At 46.3% G+C, this 23,766-nt stretch overlaps 1 protein-coding gene across 2 annotated transcripts in view; it reads right to left on the bottom strand.

Moving 5' to 3' along the window:
* Positions 1–6,731: 6,731 nt before the first annotated feature.
* Positions 6,732–23,766, bottom strand: part of VSTM2A (V-set and transmembrane domain containing 2A) — a 35,801-nt gene continuing 18,766 nt past the window's right edge. The window contains exons 4-5 of one of the 2 annotated variants that reach the window (XM_066631229.1): positions 23,106–23,439; positions 6,732–6,820 (exon numbers count right to left, since the gene is read on the bottom strand). In XM_066631229.1, coding sequence (XP_066487326.1) covers positions 6,732–6,820; positions 23,106–23,439 — 423 coding nt within the window. Of the gene's footprint in view, positions 6,821–6,866; positions 6,944–23,105; positions 23,440–23,766 lie in introns of those variants that run through there. The other variant, XM_066631230.1, reaches the window with a different exon arrangement.

The raw sequence follows: 23,766 nt of genomic DNA on the forward strand, positions 1-23,766 counted from the left end.
ATGTGCTTAGTATTGTTTGGCTAAGCTAATCATGATAGATTAACCTTTGAAATGTGTACATTGATCTTATTCCTTGATCATCATGCTTTCAGCTCTGTAAACAATAGATGACATTTGCAGCCAAATGCAAATATTCCTCTACATTTGATTTAACAAAAACATTCCACTTGGGAGGGAGAATAGAAAGAAGTGGCTTTCTAATAGGTAAACTTGGGTTCATGTGATTGCAGAACTATGTAGGTTCTAAAGTTTGCATCACTTTGTCCAGAGCAACAGTAGTTTGTTGCAGCTGGGATCTGGCTTGTCTCTCAGTGGATCCCATAGAATTTTCTGTGACAAAGTGAGCGGACTGAAATCTGAGACATCGCTGAGACAGGGAAAAACTCTCCAGATCTGCTGGGGCAGAAATGCTTTATGGGTAGGCCAATCCTAACCTATGCTAGAATAGGCAGGTTAACTGGCCTGCACCATATACAGTGCAGGTTAGGAGGTGAAAGGAGCACAACTTGGAGTAAGGGAACTTATGGCTCAGCCACCTCAATGCGGCTACTCAGATCTGTACCAGCAAAATTGCTAGTGCAGATCTAAGCATTCCAGTGTAATGCTAGGCTGCTTGGGAGGTGGGTTAGGATTTGGCCCAAGTTCTGGAGGCCAATCCAACCCCCCTCCTAAGCCTGGTCCACCCACAAGCATGCCCCCCCACACAGCCTCCTGTTCCCCAAATGCCCCCACCCTCCCAGCCTCCCCTTGTTGGCCACCCTCGGCCAGTGCAAACTCACTGGGTCTGGGCAGTGCAGAGGCTGGATGTGGCCTCTGTGTGCTGGCACACGTCCTTGTGCAAGTCTCTCTTGGAGTCACAAATGTACCTTACGGCATGTTTGCAACACTCCTGGGCCAATGCAAGGGTTTGCATCCAAACATTCTTATGTATTTCTCTGTAACAAATAGGCCCCTCCTCCATACACACTTTGCTAATGATTAATGCTTCAAATTGCAAAAGCCCTATTAATTCCCACAGGTGTTCCAGCCCTTATCAGTAACAAATACTTAGCGGGAGCTATATTTTGAAGTTCCAATGGGCCAGAAACATTGTCTCACCTACAGCTCCCTTTTTAGACCCCCCCCCCCAAAATCTGGTGTGAATAGCAACAGAGGTTATGCAAGGAGCTATTCACTCCCATTTGTCTGTGTCTTAGCTCACTTAGGAGAATCTATTGTTAAGATGCATAGTTGAAGAACTCTGCTAAAGCTCTGCTGTTGTTCACACTGGTGTTTACATGTGCGTTAAAGAGCCCTTTGCCATAGTTTTGCAGTGAGAGGGGAGGCACGCAAGTGAAGATCTCTGCCAAAACCCCTTGAGATATATATATATACCCGGGCGTGGGGAGCCACCTTGTCATGGTGCCCTGGCTCAAGGGGCTTCCGAGGAAGCCGAGGGCTATGCTGACGCCAGTGTATACTGACAGCAGGGTCTCCCAAGCCAGACAGGCGTCGGTGGAGGGGGTTACCTGAACTAAGAGCTCTCCAACACCATCCTTTATGATGAGTACGAAAAAGAAATGTATACTGGAGGGCAGGAGGCCTGGTCTAGAGGGTTGAGCCTCCATTTGCCTGAAGATAACATCCGAAGGTCGCCAGTTCGAGGCCACCGGCACCGTGCGACCTTGAAGCAGCTGACAAGCTGAGCCGAGCTATTCCATCTGCTCTGAGCTTGGGAGGAAGGAGGCCAGAATGTGCGACCAGATCAAGAAAGAAACTTCTGAATGTTGTGGTTTCTTGAAAGATAGAAACCTTCTTTCAAATTGTAAAAATCCCTACGGGGATTTAAATTTGCCTGCCTATGTAAACCGCCTTGAATAAAGTCCAAGGAGAAATCTGAGGACCAAGAAAGGTAGTATAGAAATACCTGTATTATTATTATTATTATTATTATTATTACTGGCTCAGTTGTTGCCCAGGATAAAAAGGTCCATGTCCTCTGTGAGGTTACTTGTGCAGGCGTCGACAAGTGCGCTGCAGGAACCAGCTGTACTGGCAGGTGACCAAATTAAGCCCGGCCAGTATCTGCAGAATAATTCACTCTGCACAAATGCTAGGATTAGACCAAGGCTATTCCAAGGACTTTGTAGATTAACGGAAAATCTGTAAGCAAGCTGCATAGACTCTCACAGTGTAGTCCTAAAGAGCAAGACTAGGAAATATTTCTATTTCATTTCAGCCCAACACAGAGGTTCTCAAGTCTGTGCCTGCAAAATCACTGGTGCAGACTTGAAAAGCCCCATTGTGGGGCCTGAGGCTTTCCCTAGGGGAAGGGTATGAAAGTCATCTTCCCCCAAGAAGACCTATGGCAGCCTTGTTGGTGTCCCTAAGATTGGAAAGTGGGAGAGTACAAGATTGAAGGTTGGAGAGTGGGAGGCGCTAAGGCTGGCTCATCATTACACAAGGGGTAGTATTTGGTATGCTACTTCAGGCATCAGGAGGTCTTGGGCCAGACCTGCTCCAGCTAGATGTTTTTGGAAGACGGGAAACAAAACCTCTTTAAGGACTACCTGACATATACTTAGGGCTAAAGAGCTTGGGATAGTGATAAGGGGAGGACTCCTTCAAGATACCTGAGAAGTGGTGGCTAGGAAATGCCAAGTTTAGGGCTTGCTCAGTACTGCATCAGAGTGGAGTTACCCTACAGAATTTGGTTGCAGGACATAATTTTATTTAATATTTCCCTTCAAATATTTCCTTTATGGGAGGGTTGAAATGTAGCATTGATTAAAAGGAATTATCCTACAGGATAAAAAACCCTTCAGAGTTTCTTATCTCTTTCTTCCTGGGTATGGGAGCAAGAACTAGCATCAAAATTGTCAAACAGAAAAGTGATATTGAAAAGGTGTGAGGAACAACAACTAGACACTCAGTTTCGGCCACATAAAATTGGCAGTGGAGCAAACCCCTTAGGGTTGTCACCCAAAATGGAATTTTCACCTCCAGCTGTAACATTTAAAATCTTTTATGGTTCACTTCTCCCAAAACACGCTGGACACCATTACTCCAGATTTGTTTGGGTCATAGGTGTGGGTGAAGCTATTCACTAATTTTCACAATGAACACTGGGATGGGCAGAAATGCCCTAATTCTGCTAGGAATCTCACAAACTGATCAAAACTCTTTCTGTGTCATTCAATGTTCATCAAATGTTTAGCCCAAGCAGAAATATCCAAATTTACCTCAAAATATTATTTTATGTGAACAATATTTAGGCTGCAATCCTGTATGCACTTACCTCGGAGTATGTCCCATTGAAATTAATGGGACTTAAATCTGAGTGGACATGCATAGGCTTGCACTCAAAGCTTCCTTATATGAGGTCAGAAGAGCAGTCAAGCTCAGCACTCTCTTATAGAGCTGGCATTGGTTCTTTAGTGTAGAGCGGGTAGAACAGGATCTCTTCTACTATGTGGTTCCTGAGTTCTTTTCAGAGGGAGGCATGACAGGTTGAATCTGAGACATTCTATATGCAAAACATGTATTCAGCACCACTGAGGCACATCCACTCCCCAGGGAAAAAAATCCAAAATCAATCTTAGGTACATTGATTCAGAAAACCTTGGGGGCATGCATTATACCTATAAGGAATTCCATATGTGTGATGAATTGCTTGAAAACTGTGATCTCTCTCGATCTGTGTGTGTGTGTGTGTGTGTGTGGTTGCATGGACGTATTAACATTCTACTATTTGTCATAACTCAAGTCTGCAGCAGGCCTTAATCTAGTTATGACAGGCAGCACTTCAGCCTGTGCCCCACCATCTACTTCTGGCAAAGGAAAAAGATTGCAGAGAAATCATACATCAACAAAGTAGTCTCTAGGTAAAACTTGCTGGCAATTTAGAGAGGAGTAAAGTCCTCCTTCACTGAGAAATTTCGCTAGTCTCATTTTCCCCCCTTCAAAATTTCTCAGAGGATTCATCCCAGTAGAACTCCCACATTAAGCTCCACATGTTTTTTTGAACAGAAGTCAGTCACAGCTCTTGTAATGAAAGTGATCTGGTTTAACTTGTCTATCTAGACCAGCATTTTTCAACTACTGTGCCACAGCACATATGCCATGAATGGTCTGCAGGAGTTTGGGGGATGGTCATTTTTTACTAGGTATTTCAGTATTCTGTGACCTTTCCTAGAAAAAGAACACACACAAGTTTTGACTGTGCAACTTCTTTGCCTCCCTGTGTTATTTTCAAGCCTGCATGACACTCTGGGTGGCTCATAAGTGCTAAGTTTCTCATTCAAACAGGGAGAGGTGGGGCTATTTAACATACACCAACCAAAGTCAGGAAATAAGAACATAAGAAGAGCCCTGCTGGATCAGGCCATCTAGTCCGACTTCCTGTATCTCACAGAGGCCCACCAAGTGCTTCAGGGAGAAACTTTAGGGAAATGCATGAGTGGCAGCCAAGCAGACCAATCAAAAACCCAAAAGAGGCACAGTTGTGGCTTTTTGGAAGCAGTTAGTCACACTGGGAACCCAGGAAAACAAATCTTGTCAATTTAGAACCCAATCCTGCAGCTGGGAAGTGCCAATCTTCCATGTGCTACTCTGGCAATGATTGTGGCAAACATGTCATAAGACACATCGCAGCGGATGGGAGAGGAAGGTGCTGGCAGGGAGGCCAGCACCTGTTGGCATGGGGCCGTCATGCTGGGACCCAGCAGCAGTAAGTACCCCTCCAAGCAGCAGGGAGGCGTTCCAGGGCATGAGGAGGGTGGTAGGGATTCTCAGTGGGGGAGGGCAGATCCGGCGTGGTTTAGTCCCAGGTTTAGCTGCTGCTGCATCCTATCTCCACTCCTGGGCCTCTGAGCCCTACACAAGTCTCCTTGGTTCTGCACCAGCTATTGAACTGGCACAAATTCGAGTAGACCCATAGAGGCTACTGGGGCCCAACAAGGAGATCTCTGGTTGCTTCCCTGGCCATGTGGGATACAGCAGATGCCGTACTGTTCCTATACCTCAGGGTGACAGCCTGAATAGGATTGGGCTGTTAATTATACGAAGTTTGTCACTGCTGAGTAAAAACATTGTATTTTCAACATTGACATTGCTTGTTGTATCTTCTTAGGACTGGGTGAGAGATTTGTTTGTGTTAAGTATTGTGTTGGCAGAAGCAGATGGCCAATAGAAATCAGAAATAACTGAAACGGAAACACTTATCAATACAATGATTAAAATTTTAGTTATTGAATTTCAAACAGTCTTAACACTCTGTTCTAAATAATTAAGTATATTCTTAAAAAAAAGGATGGTATGTCATGGCAATTTTTGCACCCTGACAACATGCTTTGAGATGAAAAAGGTTGAAAATTGCTGGTTTAGATTCTAGACGCCGTTATCAAATTGTACTGACCCCCCTTTAGGTTCACTACGAATAATTACTTACAGAAAAATCACATTGGAAGCTCAATACATATAGGGTGAAGTAAGTAACTTCCAAGTTTCTAAGTGAATACAGTGAGATTATTTAGTAAATTTTCTTTCCTAATTCTCATAATTGAAAGAAAATCCACCCAACTAGAGTCCATTTTTCTTTTGCCCTTTTTCATGCAGCGATATGTTTATAGAATTACATTTTTCAGGTAATAAAATCATCTTATATCTAACAAAAATCATAAATTCAACAAATAATTCCAACACGACATATTCACAACTCAAATAATTCCTCCACTGGAGACCATAACAAATTTTAATGTGCATTTTTACAGAGTAAACAGAGGGTCGCATTGCCATCTGCAAGGGCTTGGACCAGTGAAAAGTGAATGCATGAATTACAAAATCTCACACATTACTGAATTACAAATTAAAATGAATGTTTTGTTGAAAAGGAAACAGATGTCAGATGGTGGCACTACATTTAGATTCAAAACTGGCTTGCATGAAGGACCATAGAATGTCTATTCTGAAGTTATATCACACATACTGTAAGCAATTTACAGAATTTAAGTAAGGTTTGCATATATAGGAGTTGCAAAATTAGAGAAAACACATCAAAATAGAGAACACATACAAATAAAAGATGTATTTATAGAAACCTTCAAGTGCTCCACAGGGGTTGGCCAGAGCCAGCAATTGCCACCGTCAAACAGGGAAAAAAGCACGGAACAATAATGGGAAAGTAAAATCAAATGAGAGTAGAATGCCCAAGAGAGGTGCCAACACTTCCTTGCATGTCTTCCTCTTGTGCAATTAGCAGCTTTGAATTCTTAAAATAGTTTCCACTTAGAAAGGAAAAAAGTAGTTTCAATCATAACTGTTTCCATTTGTTGTATGGGAGATCTTTTTATTTTATTTCTCCTGTGCTGGACAAGTTTTACATTGGGATTTTGAGGGCAGTTTGGGCTCTGCTTGCCTTCTGCTTAGAGTAGGTGCTTTTCCAAGGATGAGAGCAAATGTCCAGTTTGATACTACCAAAAATTTGCAACCAACCCCTCAACAGTCAAAGGAGTCCAACACTTCTTTGCTGACTACCAAAGAAAAGAAAATGTGGTTGTCCAGTTGAGCAATGGTCTATTAATGATACCATGCCAGTTCTCCTCAAAGAAAAGACCAGTGATACGTTCCAAAGAAAGTAACAAATGAAGAAACTACAGTATGTGTTAGCCTCTTCTCTCCTTTTAAAAATTTTCTTAATGTTTGACTTTATTTTTTGTGTGTATCCTGAAGAAGATGCTCCTTTGTGTAGAGAGTTAGAGTACATTGGGTGCAGGGTGGTGGTTGGAAGTTAGGGTCAACTTTGCTGTCCGCTCCGTAGGTTTTACAGGCGATTTGCTCTTTGCTTTAAGAAGAGAAAGTGATATTGGAAAAAGTCAGCACTTTTTAGATTAAAGCAAAGCACCCTTCACAAAGCCACAAACAAGAAGCAGGACAGAAAGTCCATGGCTTGTAGCTATCCTCGCACCTGCGGAAGAAGTTATAAGATATTCGCTCATCTTGCAGATTTCCAATGCTCCTTTATAAGGCTGATTAAACATATACATTTATATACTTAATTAGCTCGCCAGCTCAGCTCTTGTGCCCATGACTGTCTTGGCATGCACTGCAAATAACAACACATATAAAGTATTTCAGTCCCATGGAGTTTCTTTGCTTTGTGTTCTTGAATGTCTCTTTTTTCAACAATGTAATCCAATCACTACACAGCAAATGGAACACACTGAAATGCCTTCCACCTTAAAGCATTTGTTACAAAAGAATCTGTATAGTCATTTTGTAAAAACAAGGTCAGCTCTTGACAAAGAATCCCTTCTCAGTAACTTCTGTCAGAAATTAAGGAATTGCTAAGGACAACTCATGACATCTTACACTGAACATACAAGAGAGCAGTCAAGATTTGTGTCTTGCTTTGTCCTTGATAAACTCCTTCCACCACCACCCGTTCAGGAGCCCCAAGCAAGCTGCAAAAACAGGTTTGTTATACAGCCCTCATACCCACCGTGATGAGCTTGTGGGCTACACTGGATGGATGGGATATAAGGAATGCAGGTCTACACTAAAATGTCTGTCATAGAATCATAGATTTGTAAGGGGCCTAATATGTCAGTTCAGCCCCCTGCCTTAGGCAGGAGATCCTCTTAGAGCATCTCCAACAGGGGTAAACCAAGATGGCAGTGTAATGGACTAAAAGGGTATGTGTGAACGCACATATTTATTGTAGATTTGTTCTTACATTTATTACAAATTACAATGCCTTTCAATGCCATTTTTCTTCCATGTGCGCATGCACGCACACACACACACACACACACACACACACACACAGAGCCTTTGTAAAGCTGGCCCGGGGCTCAGCTGGCTCCAGCTTCTCAGTGACGAGAGTACCTGGCTCTGCATGCAGAAGTGAAAGGGAACCCAAGTATCTAAATGAGGGATGACCTCTATCCACCCAAAACCAATATTCCCTCTGAGGTGCCTGCACTGCTGTGTAGACCCCTTTGGCTGGGTGGCAGTCTGGAGGTGTTTCTGGACACATGGTGATGATGCTGTGTGGAGCTCAGCATCCTGGAGCTTTGAGCTGTGTGTCTTTGCAGCCACACAGCTTAAAGGGAACAGTGTCCAAAACCTCAAAGAGCCACTGTAGCCAGAGCAGCTAACACTGGGCCAAATGGTCTGACTCTGAATAAGGTAGATGCAAATACAGTGAGCCCACCATATCCACAAGAGTTTGGTTCCGTAAATCCACGCAGATAGTAAAAGCCCACTTATTTAAAATTGCCTAAATTTGTGTAAATTACGTAAACTGCCTAAACTTGTGTAAACTGCTTAAACTTGAGAGAGCAGTGAAATGGGGTGGGGGGTGGGGGGAGGTTTGAGGCAAGTGCTGCAGAGACAGCTGTGAAATAGCTGGACGGTATATGAAATTCTTTTCTGAATACATTTTCAATCCATGGTTGGCTAAATTTGTGGATGCAGAGCTGAAAGATATGGCAGGCCCACTGTATTTATAAAACAAAATGATGTGTACACCAGGGATCAACTTCTACTTTTGAGTTACACATCATGCAGGCCTTCAGGAGTTCAATAAATCTCTTGGTTTTTCTGCCTGCTTGGGATTGCAAAAGTAAGGTGGGGATTGTCTAGCACCTGGTTGGATAACATAAGGAGCTGGTGAGCTGAAACCGGCTGAGTTCAAAGCAGAAGTGCAATTATGCTCCATGAAATCAATGAGCTTCAAAGTGTCCTCCTCTTTGGCAGGCTGTGTTACTAGTAAACCAGGGATGCCTAAACTTTTTGGCAGGAGGGCCACATCTCTGACACTGGTTGGGGGCCGGGGAAAAAAAGAATTAATTTACATTTCAAATTTGAATAAATTTACATAAATGAATACATTAGAGATGGAACTTATGAATGAATTTTACTGAGGCAATGATGCACACGGACAATCAGGGATGTGCTTTTATCAAACATACAGACCAAGCCAGAAAAGGGGGGGGGGTAACCTGACCACACACCTCTTGCACAGAAATAAAACACATGGAGACATAAATTGTTTATTGTTGATCCTTCAACTGAGATCAGAATGCATAAGACTGTAGCCTTCTACATTATAATTTTCAAGAAATTTCAAATATATACCAGAATTCGGTCCTTTTATGCAGGGTTTTAATGTATTTTTTTTATTTTTGTGTGTGTGGTGTAGTGGTTAGACTTTACCAAGGGTGATCTGGATTTAAATTTCTGCTCAGCATGTTCACTAGGGACTCAATTCGAACTAAATCCCCTGACGCTGATGCAACTGCACCGGGGGGTGGGGGGCAGTCATAGAGGTCTCCTGAAGGTAAGGGAACTTTTGTTCTCTTACTATACAGCAAGCCTCCACTGCCCCACTGGATCTCCTTGAATCTGTGCCAACTATTTTGCTGGCACAAAGTCAGAGGAGAGTAAAGAAGAGGAAAGGGGACAGAGGGTAGGGTTAGCAGTAGAGATCCTAGCTGCTATGCCACCCAGGACCTGGACCGCAGAATGCCAGCCCCCCAGTTGAGTGCCTCGGAAGGCCTGAAACGTCACTTCTGGTTTTTGCCTTTCCAGTGGTAAAGGCCCTCTGGAGACCTCAGAAAGTCTCTGGAGGGCTGTAGAGGCCACGTGCGGCCTTCCTGGTCCTCAAAAAGGGGCTAGGAAGGCAGCAGCAGAGGAGGGGCAGTGAGGAAGGCACCGCCGCCCCTGCAGGTGTGGCACCCAGGGTACACCACTGGGGTTAGGATCTAGCATATGCTGGTGCTACTGAGATCCGCCCCTCCCTCTCCTGTTCTGCCTTTCCCACCCAGAAACTCCTCAGTTCCTCCCCCTCCCCACCCACCCCAGCCACTCTGCACTCCTGCGCTGGCTTACCTTTGCTGCCCAAGGTAATTGGCATTGACAACACACCTCTGGCACCGCCATCATTTGTGGCAGCAGACTCAAAATTGCCACCAGTGACATACTGCACACACCACCATATGACAATTTATGACAGCAGAACTGTGTTTCACTGTTTGTAAAGGGCAGCCCAGTCCTAACTAAGACTGGGCTGTAAAGGACCTTGGGCCAGTAATTCTCTTCCTGACACACAAAGTGTTTTTGAAAATAAAATCAGGAGAAGGAGCCTATATGCACACCAGGTTGAGGTTCTGGGCAGAAGAGATGGATACAAACATAATAAATGCATGAAGCTCACTCTCTTACCCTCAGCCTAATTTGTAATTTGGGGCACAAAATGTCTGCAAGGTTGTTTTAAAGATTTTTTAGGTAACACATATTTGTGTTTTTGCGCAATATAATTACAAAGAAAAAGGGGTGGGGAATCTGCAAGACTCTATACAATGCTGACCTGCCCAAAGCTGAATTTTCTAGGGCCTGGGGATCAGCACATCCCCTGGTAGCATGCGCAGAAGGGGAGCATAGCGCTAAGTTTTGCCAGCACCTCAACACTGCACGGCATGGCTCCAAAGGTGAGGGGGAGGGGCCACTTACATGGTACATTGAGGTGCCCTGCAAAATGTAGCACTGTGCCCACCTTTTGGAAACACTGCTGCGCCCCCCCTCCTTCTTACATTGCCAGCTTTATCGGGTACTGTGGCACAGAGGATGGAGTTCATTAACTCCTCTCAGACTGCCTGCAATGGGTCAGCTGTGGAACTGAACTGAAGCTACCTTTTCTTTGTTACCTGCTGCAGAATTGCAGCTACAGATTCTACCTCCACTACATTTGGTGGGAATGACCCTTTTTCCTCCAAGGAAAGACCTACCAATTTTCATTAGCTTCAGTTGCTCTGTTTGTCATTTGATAGGATTGGCTGTGATGAGCTACATTTTTGTTTATGGTGGCTGTGACACAGGGCACAATCCTAACCCCTTATGTCCGTGCTTTCCAGCACTGACAAAAGGGCAATGCAGCTCTGAGGTAAGGGAACAAACATTCCCTTACTTTGAGGAGGCCTCTGTGACTGACACCCAACTGCAGGATGCAGCACACGTCCCATTGGCACAGTGCTGGAAAGCACTGACATAAGGGGTTAGGATTGCGCCCACAGTGAATAAGATTAAATGGCCATAAGAACAAATCAGACTGAGGATCACAAGGACAAAGAAGTAGAGGAAAAATAGCACTCTTGTGTTAAGGAGACAGAAGAGCACTGAAACTATGCAAATTTGATTGCAAAGAGTGACAAGAATTAATTAAAACTTTCCCCTTTGAGTTGGCATACAACAGGAAGGATGAAACAAGTGTGGGGTAGCTTTGATTTAATTCAGCATTTTTAAATTAATATTTAAATTATGTGTTTAGTGTTTTGAACCCAAGTTCTGAATCCCGTCTGGTCTTACTATATAACTACAGTTCCACAGGTTGTCACATGTATGTCAAGGGGAAGGCAAACTCGGGGAGAACCTAACCCCTTATGCATGACTTCCTCCCGCCTGCCCGCTCCAAGTCTTCCTCCCCCCAGCCGCTGCGAGCAAGGCTTCACTCAGTGGCAACCCTAGGCATGTCTACTCAGAAGTAAGTCCCATTATAGTCAATGGGGCTTACTCCCAGGAAGGGCGGATAAGTTTGCAGGCTCAGTCAGGTGCAGCTTCCTCCTGCCTGCCTGCCTCGAGTTCTCCTTTCCTATCAGCCACTGGAAGTGAGCAAGAGGGCTTCTCTACAGACCTTCTCCCCCGCCCGCCCCCCGCAAGGCAGCTGCGGGATGTGCTCTGCCCACCAAACAAAACAGCCACCTGGCCGGGGGCATGCCCCGACCTCCTCTCACACGGGTGCAGGGCTGGCCTCAATGTAGCCCATTGCCCCCTGTCATCCAATGTGCCTGGCTGGTGAGGCGCGCACCAAAGGTGATGGAGAAGTGGCAGCAGCTTGGGGGTGAGTAGGAGGGAGCTGGTGCTGGGGGGAGGCAGCAAGCAGCTTGGGGGATGTGGCAGATTTTGTACTTTTCAGCTTTTTAAAAAAGTGGGCATGAAAGCAAAACCTGGGAGTGATGTCACTTCTGGGGCATCATCTTGAGCTCTGCAGCAGGCAGCAGGATCGTTAGCTACAGCACTGGTGGGTGGTGGGCAGCCCTGGCTGCAGGCGGGTGGGGAGCAGGAGGTGGGTTTGGGACCTGGCAGTTATGGTCTGGGACCTGGCACCCCTCCGGAGGTGGCGCAAGTCTGAGGAGACCCATAGGAGCCAGGGTTCCTTACCCGGAGATAAGGGAAAAATTTTCCCCTTACCTTTGACTGAGCCACTTTTGGTCCCTATCCTGCACTGGATACAGCACAAGCCTCTTGGCTTGCCTGTTCCAGTGCAGGGTAGTATTGCACCCTGAGATACATAATAGTACAGTCAGTGTGTACACCAGAGCAGCTGTGTTTTTCCTGGGAGCAGCAGGCCACCAATTAAGTCCAGCTGTTCAACTGCCCTTCCAGACCTGTTCTTCTCACCTGCTGGCCTACCTGGGTGAGCAGAGCCCACCTTTGGCTGAATCCCAACCCCCAGATTCTCTGCTTTCAGGGCCAGACAGACTAGACTGTGTACTGCCCACTTGGTCCTTGCTTTGCAATGAGTTCTTACAGGGGGAGGAAACTGATGTCTTTTAGGTTCACCAACTTGAAGTAACTTGCCAATGATCACACCTCTGCTACATGCATTTTCTGTGAGACCACCATCAGTGACAAATCGCCACCACCTCCAACTTTGCCAGGCACCTCCAGGCCTGTCATCAGCCAAAGGTGGAGGAGTTTGAACGTTCCCTACATGTAGAGTCTTCCAGCCATGCTGCCGCCGCCATGCCCTTCACCCAGAGCATACTGATTTTGTGTCATTGCTTGCATGAAGTGTGGTTCAGGGCCAAATCAACACTTACACTGCTGCTGACCCAAAGCTGAAGAGAATCCTGAGATCTGTTATCCGTGATTTAATCATTGGGTGTTCCTTCCCTCTGTCATTGGTGGGGAGGCAGCAATTACGATGCTTCTTCGAGGTGCTTTGACCTTCGTTGTTGAGAGATGAGCCAAAGGCTGGTTTCCATGGTAACACAGACACAGTACTCCAGCATTAAAGCTAAAGCCTTCAGACTTCTGGCTCAGGCAGGTGATGTGGCTCTGACCCTTGACATCTGGTTGGACTGGAGAATGCATGACTTCCTCGGGGAGATGGTGCACGTGATCATGGAATTTGAATTGAAGGCCAGATTGCTTGCTTGCTAACGATTTCTGATGAGGCATACTGGCATGACCATCTACGAGGTCTTTGAAGGGGTGCGCACCTCTTTCAAGATCAAAGAGAAGGTGTGGTACGTGGTGACAGACAACATGGGCAACATGGTGAAAGCGTTCGCGGCAGACTTCCCTTCCCAGGAGGACTGGCCCAACAGTGAAGCTGAGGAGAATGAAGTCTGCCTTCCCGAGGAGAAGGGGGGCACCAGCATAGAGAACACGGATCTCTGGCACATGAATTTTTCCCTCAAGCAGCAATTGAAGACGGCAGACCCAGGCAACCCTTTGAAGAGGCTTTGCGCACAGCCTCTAGCTCTGTGTTGGTGATGGCCTGAAGGCGGCCAAGATCCAGACCGCCCCGCCAAGGTGTCAAAGGTGTGTAGTCTGCTTCACACCAGCACTGTCTTCAACGACATGTTTGAGAGGAGCTTTGGGGCCAATGTGAGCATTCCGTAAGTCACCAGCATGTGCTGGAACAGCACTCTATACCACTTCAGTTCCTTTTTGGCTCTGGAGGAAGAGTGGCGGAGGACAGTGCTAGACAAAGTGAACCAGTTAAATCTGAAACATTCTCTCAGGGAGTACTTGCAGCTGAAGGAACTGCACGTGGTTCTGCAACCCTTTCCAGAGGCCACCCAGGCTGTGCAGTCTGAGAAGGGAGGTGACCAATTCCATGGTTGTGTCCTCAGTGGTTGAACTCTATTGCCACCGGTGCAGTCTGGCTCTAAAGAGAAGACTGGAAGCCTGCTTCAGTGGCATTTGGGTGATTGCTGGTTTGATGACCACACCACAGGGTCTGGGGGATAAACTGCTCAAGTTCAATGAGTATCTGTACTTAATGGCTGCCATGTTGGACCCCATCTTCCACTTTTGGTGGCTGTGCAAAATTAGCAACCAAGAGAAAGGCACCTTCTTGGTGAGAGAGAAGGTAGTCTCCGAACTCCAGCAGTTCTGCTGCCAGCTTCTTCAAAATACTCTGAAGAAGTCTCTGCAGTCTGTGATGACTAGCAAGGGAGGCCATGACACTGAGTTTCAAGATCCATGAAAAGAGAATCTGCATCACCTTTTCTTTCTCTCTGTAAGACCCAGGCGTCAATGACACTGAGAATCCAGCCACTTTCTCCAGCACCATCAGTGTTGAGGGTGAGATGCACCTCTACAGCAACCTGGTCAAGCAAAGTGCCAAGTGCCGTCCCATCTAGGTGTTAAGAGTTCTGGTAAGGTCACTTTGGGGAGCTCTGCCTGCTCAGTGCTGCCGCTCTGAGCCTGTTCCCGGTTCCTGCCAGCTCTGCCTTCGTCAAGCGGGTGTTCAGTGAAGTCAACCTGGTGATGAGGCCTCACTGCAGTAGGCTAGGAGCTGGTCTCCTGGAGAAGTTTGTTTCCTGAAGTGCAATGCAGAGAAGTTTGCCTGAGGACAAATCAGCGGTTGTGTTCTTCAATAAACAAAACTCTATTCCATTCTGGCAGTAGTATCACCCATGTCTGACTGCGTCCTGTTCATTGCAGTGTGGTAGTGGGTGACTTGATGTAGGGGGGAGCATCTCAGGTTTCTGCCCCTTTCCTCCATTGGGCTCTGCTGTGGTAGACAAAGCTGATGGCAGCCACGGCCACCATCGTTCTCCCTGCCTCCCTCCCTGACAAGCCCACTGCACTCACTGCAGTTTTTTTTCCAAACTCTTTTTCCAGAGCAACAGCTCCACAGGCTATGTGGGCCTGGTTCAACCATGTCCAGGTCTGCATGATCCAAGTGTGTAGTCACAATTGGGGCCTCGGCTGAACCCAATCCAAGGCCCCTGCTGCTCAGTCATGTCTCAATCATGTCCCCCCTCAGGCGTCTCTTTTCTAGGCTAGTGTTCTAGGCTAGTGTTCTAGGCTAGTAACAAAACAGCTAGTATTATAATGCCGTTGTACAAATCGATGGTAAGGCCACGCCTGGAGTATTGTGTCCAGTTCTGGTCGCCGCATCTCAAAAAAGACATAGTGGAAATGGAAAAGGTGCAAAAGAGAGCGACTAAGATGATTACTAGGCTGGGGCACCTTCCTTATGAGGAAAGGCTACGGCGTTTGGGCCTCTTCAGCCTAGAAAAGAGACGCCTGAGGGGGGACATGATTGAGACATACAAAATTATGCAGGGGATGGACAGAGTGGATAGGGAGATGCTCTTTACACTCTCACATAATACCAGAACCAGGGGACATCCACTAAAATTGAGTGTTGGGCGGGTTAGGACAGACAAAAGAAAATATTTCTTTACTCAGTGTGTGGTTGGTCTGTGGAACTCCTTGCCACAGGATGTGGTGCTGGCGTCTGGCCTGGATGCCTTTAAAAGGGGATTGGACAAGTTTCTGAAGGAAAAATCCATTACGGGGTACAAGCCATGATGTGTATGCGCAACCTCCTGATTTTAGAAATGGGTTATGTCAGAATGCCAGATGCAAGGGAGGGCACCAGGATGAGGTCTCTTGTTATCTGGTGTGCTCCCTGGGGGCATTTGGTGGGCCGCTGTGAGATACAGGAAGCTGGACTAGATGGGCCTATGGCCTGATCCAGTGGGGCTGTTCTTATGTTCTTATGTTAGGATCCAGTTAGGCTGTTATTGCACACCTGGATAGTGGGTACTTTGGCCCCCTCCCATCTCAGAGAACATCCCTCCTTTCTTCCAGAAACACCAGGCTGCCTGTAACTGTCAGTCACTGTGTGTCTGAGCAGCATGTTCTCTGTCTCCAGTCTCCCTTGATTCAGCCTGCCTGTGCCTGATAGGAGGGTCGCACACCTCCCCCTTACCTGTGGGCTTGCCCCGCTGTCCCCCCCACCTTGCTGAGCTGGGATCTATCCTCCCTCCCTCCCTCCCTCCCTCCCTGTAGGTTCACCCATGCCTGTGATGTGAAGGGGGTTGGGTTTCACCATGGTTGGGGATTGTACAGAAGGAACCAATTGGCGCGTTCTGCACTGCTGCCTTCACAGCATTGCTTGTGTTTACTAATGGGATGGGCAGGGACATTGGGAGTTTAAGAGGTCCAAAACACACACACACACGCACGCACGCATGAACGCACACACCTGACCACAACTCCATTTTTTTCCATGGAACCACAACTGAGTTTTTAACAGAAAAGACTTGGGACAAGTCTTTTAGAGTTGCGAAAATGCTCTGGGTGACTCAAAGTTTGTCCATTAGGACTCATTTTTGAGCTGAATCAAAGGGGACAGAGACTTGTGATTTGACTTGAGTCAAGCAGCACTGAATTTGAGCATCTCTGACTCTGGGGAACACAATGTAAGCACAGCTTCATTGTTTCAGGAGTTGCCTTAAGTCTCTGGTCTCAGTGAGAAGCTATTTATCACCTTTATTGTTATGTACAGAGATCAGCTACAAAGCTGCTGAGAGCCATCAGGCTTTTGTTTTTTACTGCTTTTTTCTAGTAACACTGAATGTGTATGTAGCAAAGATGCTGTTTAGCCATGTTTGATTTTTAGCTCACTGATTAGCAGAAATCAGCCATTAGGAAATTCTTTTTTTTTTCTTATTACCAAAAACATCTGTGCAAAAAGCATGACACTGATTGACTTCAGCAGCAACTAGGTATTAAGTAGATGAAGGCGTAGAAAAAGAGCTATCCAAGACTACAATTCTTTCTCTAGACTGCAAATATGAGAAAGAGACTGTTTTTAAGTGTCACAGTATCTTAGTAATTTTTAGTATTTTAGTAAAGTTTATAAACATTTTGTGGCCCTCAAAAATTAAAGCACCCCCTCCTCCCCAATATCATCTCCTTTGACAGAACTTAGTTTTTACTGGACACTAACAACCTGACTCTGTGCCAGCTACTGAGGGCAGAACGGGCAGGAATGAGGTCACAAACATGCCATAAAGCATGTTGCGGCTGCACGGAAGCCAGTGCTGCTGGCTGCCATCAGGCCAGCGCCATGGTAAGTTAACTGCTGGGAGGCAAGGAGGCATGGGGAGGGTGGAATGGGGGTGAGGGAGTGTTTTGGGGCAGGGGAAGGATGGCCCGGGGTGGTTCAGATCTGGAGGGAAGTAGGAACAGCAGCAAAGGCTGCCCCTGCATCCTATCCCCCCTCCCACACCTGAAAGCCCTACATGGACTACTCAAGCTATTGAGCTGGTGCAGATCCAGGTAGACCCATAGGGGCTGCCTGGGCCTGACACAGGGTAAGGGAACCAATGTTCCCTTACCTCAAGTACACATCTGGCCCTGCGGAATAAAGCAGCTAGTTCAATTCATGCCCTTTATGAATCTCTCCCAAAGTATATTTTTGGTTTGCTGCTTGTGAAGGTGGAAGAAAATATAAAAGAAAATAATGCTTAGAGTGTCTCTCATCCTTGCATTAACTGTCACTAATCTTACACTTGTCCTCCTTTAGTAATTATAATTTAATGTGGCAGACGGCTGGGTAGGAATTGTGTTAATCACATCTATCTGGTCACTTTTGGTTTTTTAATCACTGTGCTTCAACATTTTATGGCAGTGTGGATGGGTGAGTCTGCGTTGGTTTCCCTTGGCATGAGAGTTGGGGGGAGGGCGGGGGATGGCAGGATGTCCCAAGGTGGGGGGAGGGTGAGCAGCAGGCAGCCCAGTGGGCAAACTGACCTGGTATAGGGACGGGATCAGGATCAGGCACTTAAGCTGGATAACTAGCCCTCCTGCCAAGCAGCCCAGCCAACCAATTTCAGTGGTGCAGATCTGAGTAGCCCCATTGGGGCAGCTGCCACACAACACGGGGTAAGGGAAATTAATTCCCCTTAGTCTGAGTTGCATGGCAGCCAGCCCCAGTTCCAAACTGGGTACAGGGTAGGCCAGTTGACCTGCCTATTCCAGTGCAAGTTAGAATTGGGCTGTAAGAAAAAATTATTAACTGTCATGACAGGTAAAGAGATACTGTACATTGTTTTGAAGGAACAGGTTTAATGAGGATGGACCTTCCGATGAGTCAGGGTGAGTAGCTGCTTTGAGTGGTACGCTAGGGGAGGTGGCAAAACTGGGGTGCTCCACATGCCACATCTGCCTGCCACTTCACCAGGCCCACTACTTGCCCAAGCACCTGAGCATCTTCTTCTTAACTCACTTCCTAGGAGTGTAAACAAGAAGAGAGTGGGGGCAACTTATCTCCTCATCTAACACCACTGCCAAAAAATGCAGTGACAGAGTTAGGAGGTAGGGGCTATTGTAATCCTCTTCCCAACTGCTCTCCAACAATCAGGAAGAGAGTTGCCATCACCTCCCACTTCCTTTCCCCCTCCACTTCCTAAGATCCTCTCTGCCCACCCAATTTTGAAGGTGTGGCAGGTGTTGGTGAAAGTGAGGCAGAGGTGGCAGCAGTGGGAGAGCACGGGACACACAGGTCAAAACAAACAAATAGGAAGGGGGCAGAGTTAGGTGCTGCTCTGGGTTCCTCTTTAACTTGGGCTGGGCTTGAGTTTAACTGGTAATCTAGAAAACTGCAAATAAGTCTAGGTGTCTTTTTGTGAAATAAGGGGAAAATCTCCCTTATTATTAGGCATTAACTCCTCATTAATATGCATTTATCAGAGATTCCTGGGATATTGGACATGAGAAACAAGATAACAGCAGCCAATGGAAGTCGAGGTCAGTTAATACATCAAACAAATCCAAGTTCAATGCATTGTTTAAAACATATCTTTTTCCCGGGGAAATGTCACAAACTGGAAAGAATGAAAAGAACTCTTAACCTAATAGCCCTATCCTATTCTGAGCTGGCCCAGAGTGTGCAGCAGTGCTGGTGCAGTCTCTGCTGCATGCTATGGGCTGGCCAGGGACCAGTACTTACCTACTGTGCTGCTGTCTTATCCACAGTGGGTCTACTTGGTCTTTGGCTGGCATAATCTGAGTTGGCCCACGGGGGGGGGGGAATGTTGAGCCCGGGCTGGGAATATAGAATACTGGCAGTGCTGCTGATGATATCCCCCCCTTCCTACCCAGAACATGCCCCTGACCAGTTTCAATCCCTGCCCCGATCCTCCCCCAGAATGTCCCCCTCCGCTAAGCTATCTGCTCTGACATGGGTTTGTGAATTTGTTGGCATGTACCCTGGGCCACCAGCTGATTGCACTGGTGGTCCAGATCCACTAATCATGGCATCAGCTGCTGCACCAGGCCTTGTGCTGATGGAACATGATTTCTGTCAGCTCAAGGGTCAGATCAGACTGGGCCATTAATGACCTGTTGCAATGCTTCACCAGACACATGTCAGATTCCCACAGTTGAATCCAACCAATTCAGTCTAAACCACAATGCCACAAAGAAACATTGTACACAACAGTGAATCACTTTGAGACCAACCAACTTCTATCAAGTCCCTTTAAAAAAAAAACAAAAAGCACCTACATGCTCCAAAAGTATACAGGATAGAGCAACCATGGTTGAACAACCAATGTGAGCTTGAGCAAAATTCTCACCTGACTGATTTTTGATTGAAAACTGGAAGTGAGCTCCAATCAGTGATCAGAGCTATTTGCAACATCAGGGAGGCCCGCAGAGGGTGCTGCAAGCTTCCTGCACCCTGCCAGAGGCCAGCACAATTCCCTAAGTAAACAAGCCCCTTGCTCCTGATGGTGCCATGATCACTGTGGTGCCATCAGGGCACTCATCAGGGCACTCAGGAAACTCTTTTGGTTTCCCGGTAGGTCATGGCCCACCAGTTTGATCAAACATCCTTTTCAGTAAATGTGAGCAGATCAAATTATTTAGGTACACCTGTGTAAAAGAGTCCACTCTAGAGAATCACAGCCCAAACCTGAGCTCCCGTGGCACTCAACTGCAGCGGCATCGAAAATGGCTGCCGCCACATCCATCATGCCCACAGCAGCCACAGGCAGCACCTTGGGAGAAGGGAACTTTTGTCCCCTTCTCCCGGGTAAGGGAAGTAGCCCTACAATGGAAGTGAGGGAAGAGCATTTGTGTAGGGTGCCGAACCCACATGAACACTCTGGATCCGGTGGAGTGGAACTCCACCAGACCCGCCTCCCTCCCTCCCCCTGCACACCTCGTCCCCGCCCTCTCCCCTCCCCAGAACCCCTCCTCTCCACCTCCCCCAGCCCCTGCTTACCTTACTGTGGCTTGGCGGTCCATGCGACCGCCAACCGGCAGAGGCCGGACACCCACCCAGCGCTAGCTCAGCACTGGCCAGCGCTGGGCTAGCACGGGCGCTCGTCTGGCGGTAAGCCTCACACGCGTGCCTTATAGCACATTTGTGACAATGCGTGCCGGCGATAAGCTGGCGCATCAAGCCCAGGATTGGGCTCTCACCATGCTATAAATTCATATTAGTAGTTACCAGACCAACGGTGAAACATCACATTTGTAATAAAATTTTTATTTGATTTTAGAAGTGGTAGATTTTGGAACTTCAGCAATAGCACTCTTGGCTAATGTGCACTATAGTTGGAACAAATGCTTTTGCAATTTTGGGGGGTAGGTGGTTGGAGAAATACAATTAATGGTCTGTGAGCACTCAGTGTTTTAACACTGTTGAAGCTAAATGGGTGTATTCCTGATCAGTGCCCAGATTGGACACCACTGGAAGTCTTACAGAAACCACCAAGAACATTGAAAGGGAAGAGTAGGACATGTTGCAATTATTATAGTTAGGAGGGGAAAGCAAAACCAATTCTTTGAGTCTTTGATATTCATTCAACACTATGTAGCACTCCCAAGAAAAACAGTTGCCATACAACAACAACCAGGCATTTTCATTATTGGTGACCAATCCAAGCCTGAGTAACAGCTTATCTGTGGTGATATAGTCATTTCACAAAAGGGTATTACAGATTTGCCAAGAAGGAACTTACCCTAGGATGTGCGAACCTCAGAGTTGGGGTTGCGTAAGCTCATAGGTGTAACACGGACAGAGCCTGAGAGGCACTTGTCCTGGGCCTATGCCAAGGGAGGGTGTATGACTGCCTTGTGCCACTTATGGTCCTCCCAGAGGGGGGGGGGGTGCTTGCTACTATGGCTCTGCACACCCATTCTTTCTGCTCAGGGGCAGCCCTTCAAGTGGCGCCCCTTTCAAGGGCGAGCCTCCACAGGAGAAGGAACAGGGGTGCAAAGCCACAGCAGCAAGTACCCTCTCCTTGGGGAGAACCGTACACAGTGCAAGGCAGTCACTTCTGGGTTCTCCCTGGAGAACATCATGATGTCACTGTCCTCCATGCTGGGGTTTCTAGGTACACCTCTGGTTAACTTAATTGTCATGCCAAATAGAGAACAGGAACACTTTTTGTCTCAGAAAACTCTCTCCCAGATATACGTGGGAGCTCAATGCAATTGCAACACACACTAAACTGCCAAAGGACCTTGAAGAAAGTATCTTGGGGCTCAGAAATTTCTGGCTGTGTTCTAAAAGGCTAGTAGCAAGAATGTTTTGGAGTGCTTCGGAGCTTGCAATAAAACTGTAGTCAAAAAGAGAAAATAAAATGTTAAGGGAGTTTAGTGGAGAAACTTTTCTAGAGCTTGGTTGATCATAGGGATTGCAGAGGTTTCTGTTGCTTAAGATTTCACAAGGCTCATCCAGGGAACCCGAACACTTTTGTTATTTTTTTTCTGGTTTGTCGGAGTGACACTGCTGCCTAAGCCTTAGGCTAGAGGGTATAAGATTCTCTTTTTCAGGAAAGCTTTTCATCAATATAAAGGGAATCTGAAAGCTTTTAGTCAATAAGGCTTAGACGCTAGCGTGGCTCCAACAAATGCTTTGCTTCTATTTCTGTCATTGCTGAATTCTTTCCAGTTGAGTGTTGGAATGTAAGAAGCTGGTGGGGAGGCTCTTTGGAGTGAGGGAAGTAATTTTTTGAGCCTCAAGTTGGCTCCAAACATAATCTGATTTTTTCCCAACTTTTTGAGGAAGAAATCAGATCATTTCCAATCTAATTTGATGACTATGAGAATTCAGCTGACATCTAAAACAGGAAGCAAATGGAAAGTTTAAAAAAACTACCTTTTATTTTTAAAAATGAAAGGTCAAATATAACTTTCTAAACCACCTTCATGTGCAATTATTTTTGTTTTGGTTCTTGATATACCATCTCTGAAACTTCTGATTCGGACCTGAAAATGTGTTATATTGCAATGTGTTGACACCACACACTGTTAAGTGCTTGATAACCTCCTCTGAGTGATTTGCCTGTCCCAGACAGGCAAAAAACAAATGGGAGTTATCAAGGCCCTAGTGGATCACACATGGCTCATGGGGGAATGCATTTGGCTTGGTGTACAGATCTGCTTTAAACTAAGAGCAGCTTCAGGAATGAATTTACCACACCAAAGTCAGTGGAGTTTCATTTGCTTGCTTATATAGGCAGGAGCCTATAGGCTTGCCATATGTTTGCATAGTGCTTTGGCTCTAAGAAGCATTGAGCATAAATTTTAACTAGCAGCGGCATCCCTCCCCCCGTTTTTTTCTTCTGCAGTGAGTTTTATGACTAAATTAGATGAAACATCTATTGCATGACTGGGGCTGGCATGCTTGATTTTTCTAACATAAACAGCACACATGGGGGTGATTTGGATTGGGGCTATGTTGGGTGATGCTTTAATTTGCTCAGCTATGGTTGCAATCTGGATTAGACTCCTGCAGCTGCTATTTGCCCCAGAGGAGGCAAGTGGATACCAGTGGAAGCTTTTCTTTCAGGCAGCAGTCATGGTGGGATCTGAATTGGCCCATGATGGGCAGGGAGTTAAAGCGCTCTTCCCCATTGCCACAGTAGTGATCCAAATCAGAGGGTCCTCCACATGCTAGTAATATCAGACAAAACTAGCACTCAGTCACACAAGAGGCAGAATGTTGAATGTTACCCTCATTTATGTCTCAAGCTCATTTGCAGTAAAACCCTCCAAGTGCTCAAAAATGTTTCTCATACCTGATTGTGGGCTTTGTTTGGGGATTTTGGCGTCTGCTGGAGGGCTGGCGGTGGGGCGCATACGCTGACTGGCAGAGTTCTGGATGCTACTGGGAACGGCTGCTGAAATGTTCTTGCGAGGTTTATCCTGCAGCCACATTGGGGAAGCTTCAAAGGCCTGCATTCGCCGGGTGTGGCTGTTTGCACTAACTTTGAGATAGGCTTGGGCTTTATATTCCTGAAGGTCTCCATAATTGGCATCTGTCACCCTGCACTCATACAACCCTTCGTCCTTTTTCCTTACTTTGGAGATCTGCAGCTTGTGGGAGATGTCATTCCCTTGTACTTTCACTGTCTGTAAAATTTCCAGAAACAATATATCACATCAGACATTACCATTCTGACAATTTAATAATACTCAGCATTGCAATAACACTTTCTTCAGCCTTCAAAGAACTTCACATGTTTTATCTTTATCTTTGTAATTCTTGTAATAGCTCTGTAAAAATACATTGGTATTCTTATCCCCACAATGCAAATGAAGGGGGAACTAAGGCTGAGGGATGCTATTTTACCTACCGAGGTTCATGGTTAGAGTATACTCACTTTAACAAATGTGGAACAATAATGCACCTATTCTAGGGCCTGTTCCAGGCCCACAGCCTAAGGCTACAATCCTAAC

This window comes from Tiliqua scincoides, chromosome 5, assembly GCF_035046505.1.
Source record: "Tiliqua scincoides isolate rTilSci1 chromosome 5, rTilSci1.hap2, whole genome shotgun sequence".
Taxonomy (NCBI): Eukaryota; Metazoa; Chordata; class Lepidosauria; order Squamata; family Scincidae; genus Tiliqua; species Tiliqua scincoides.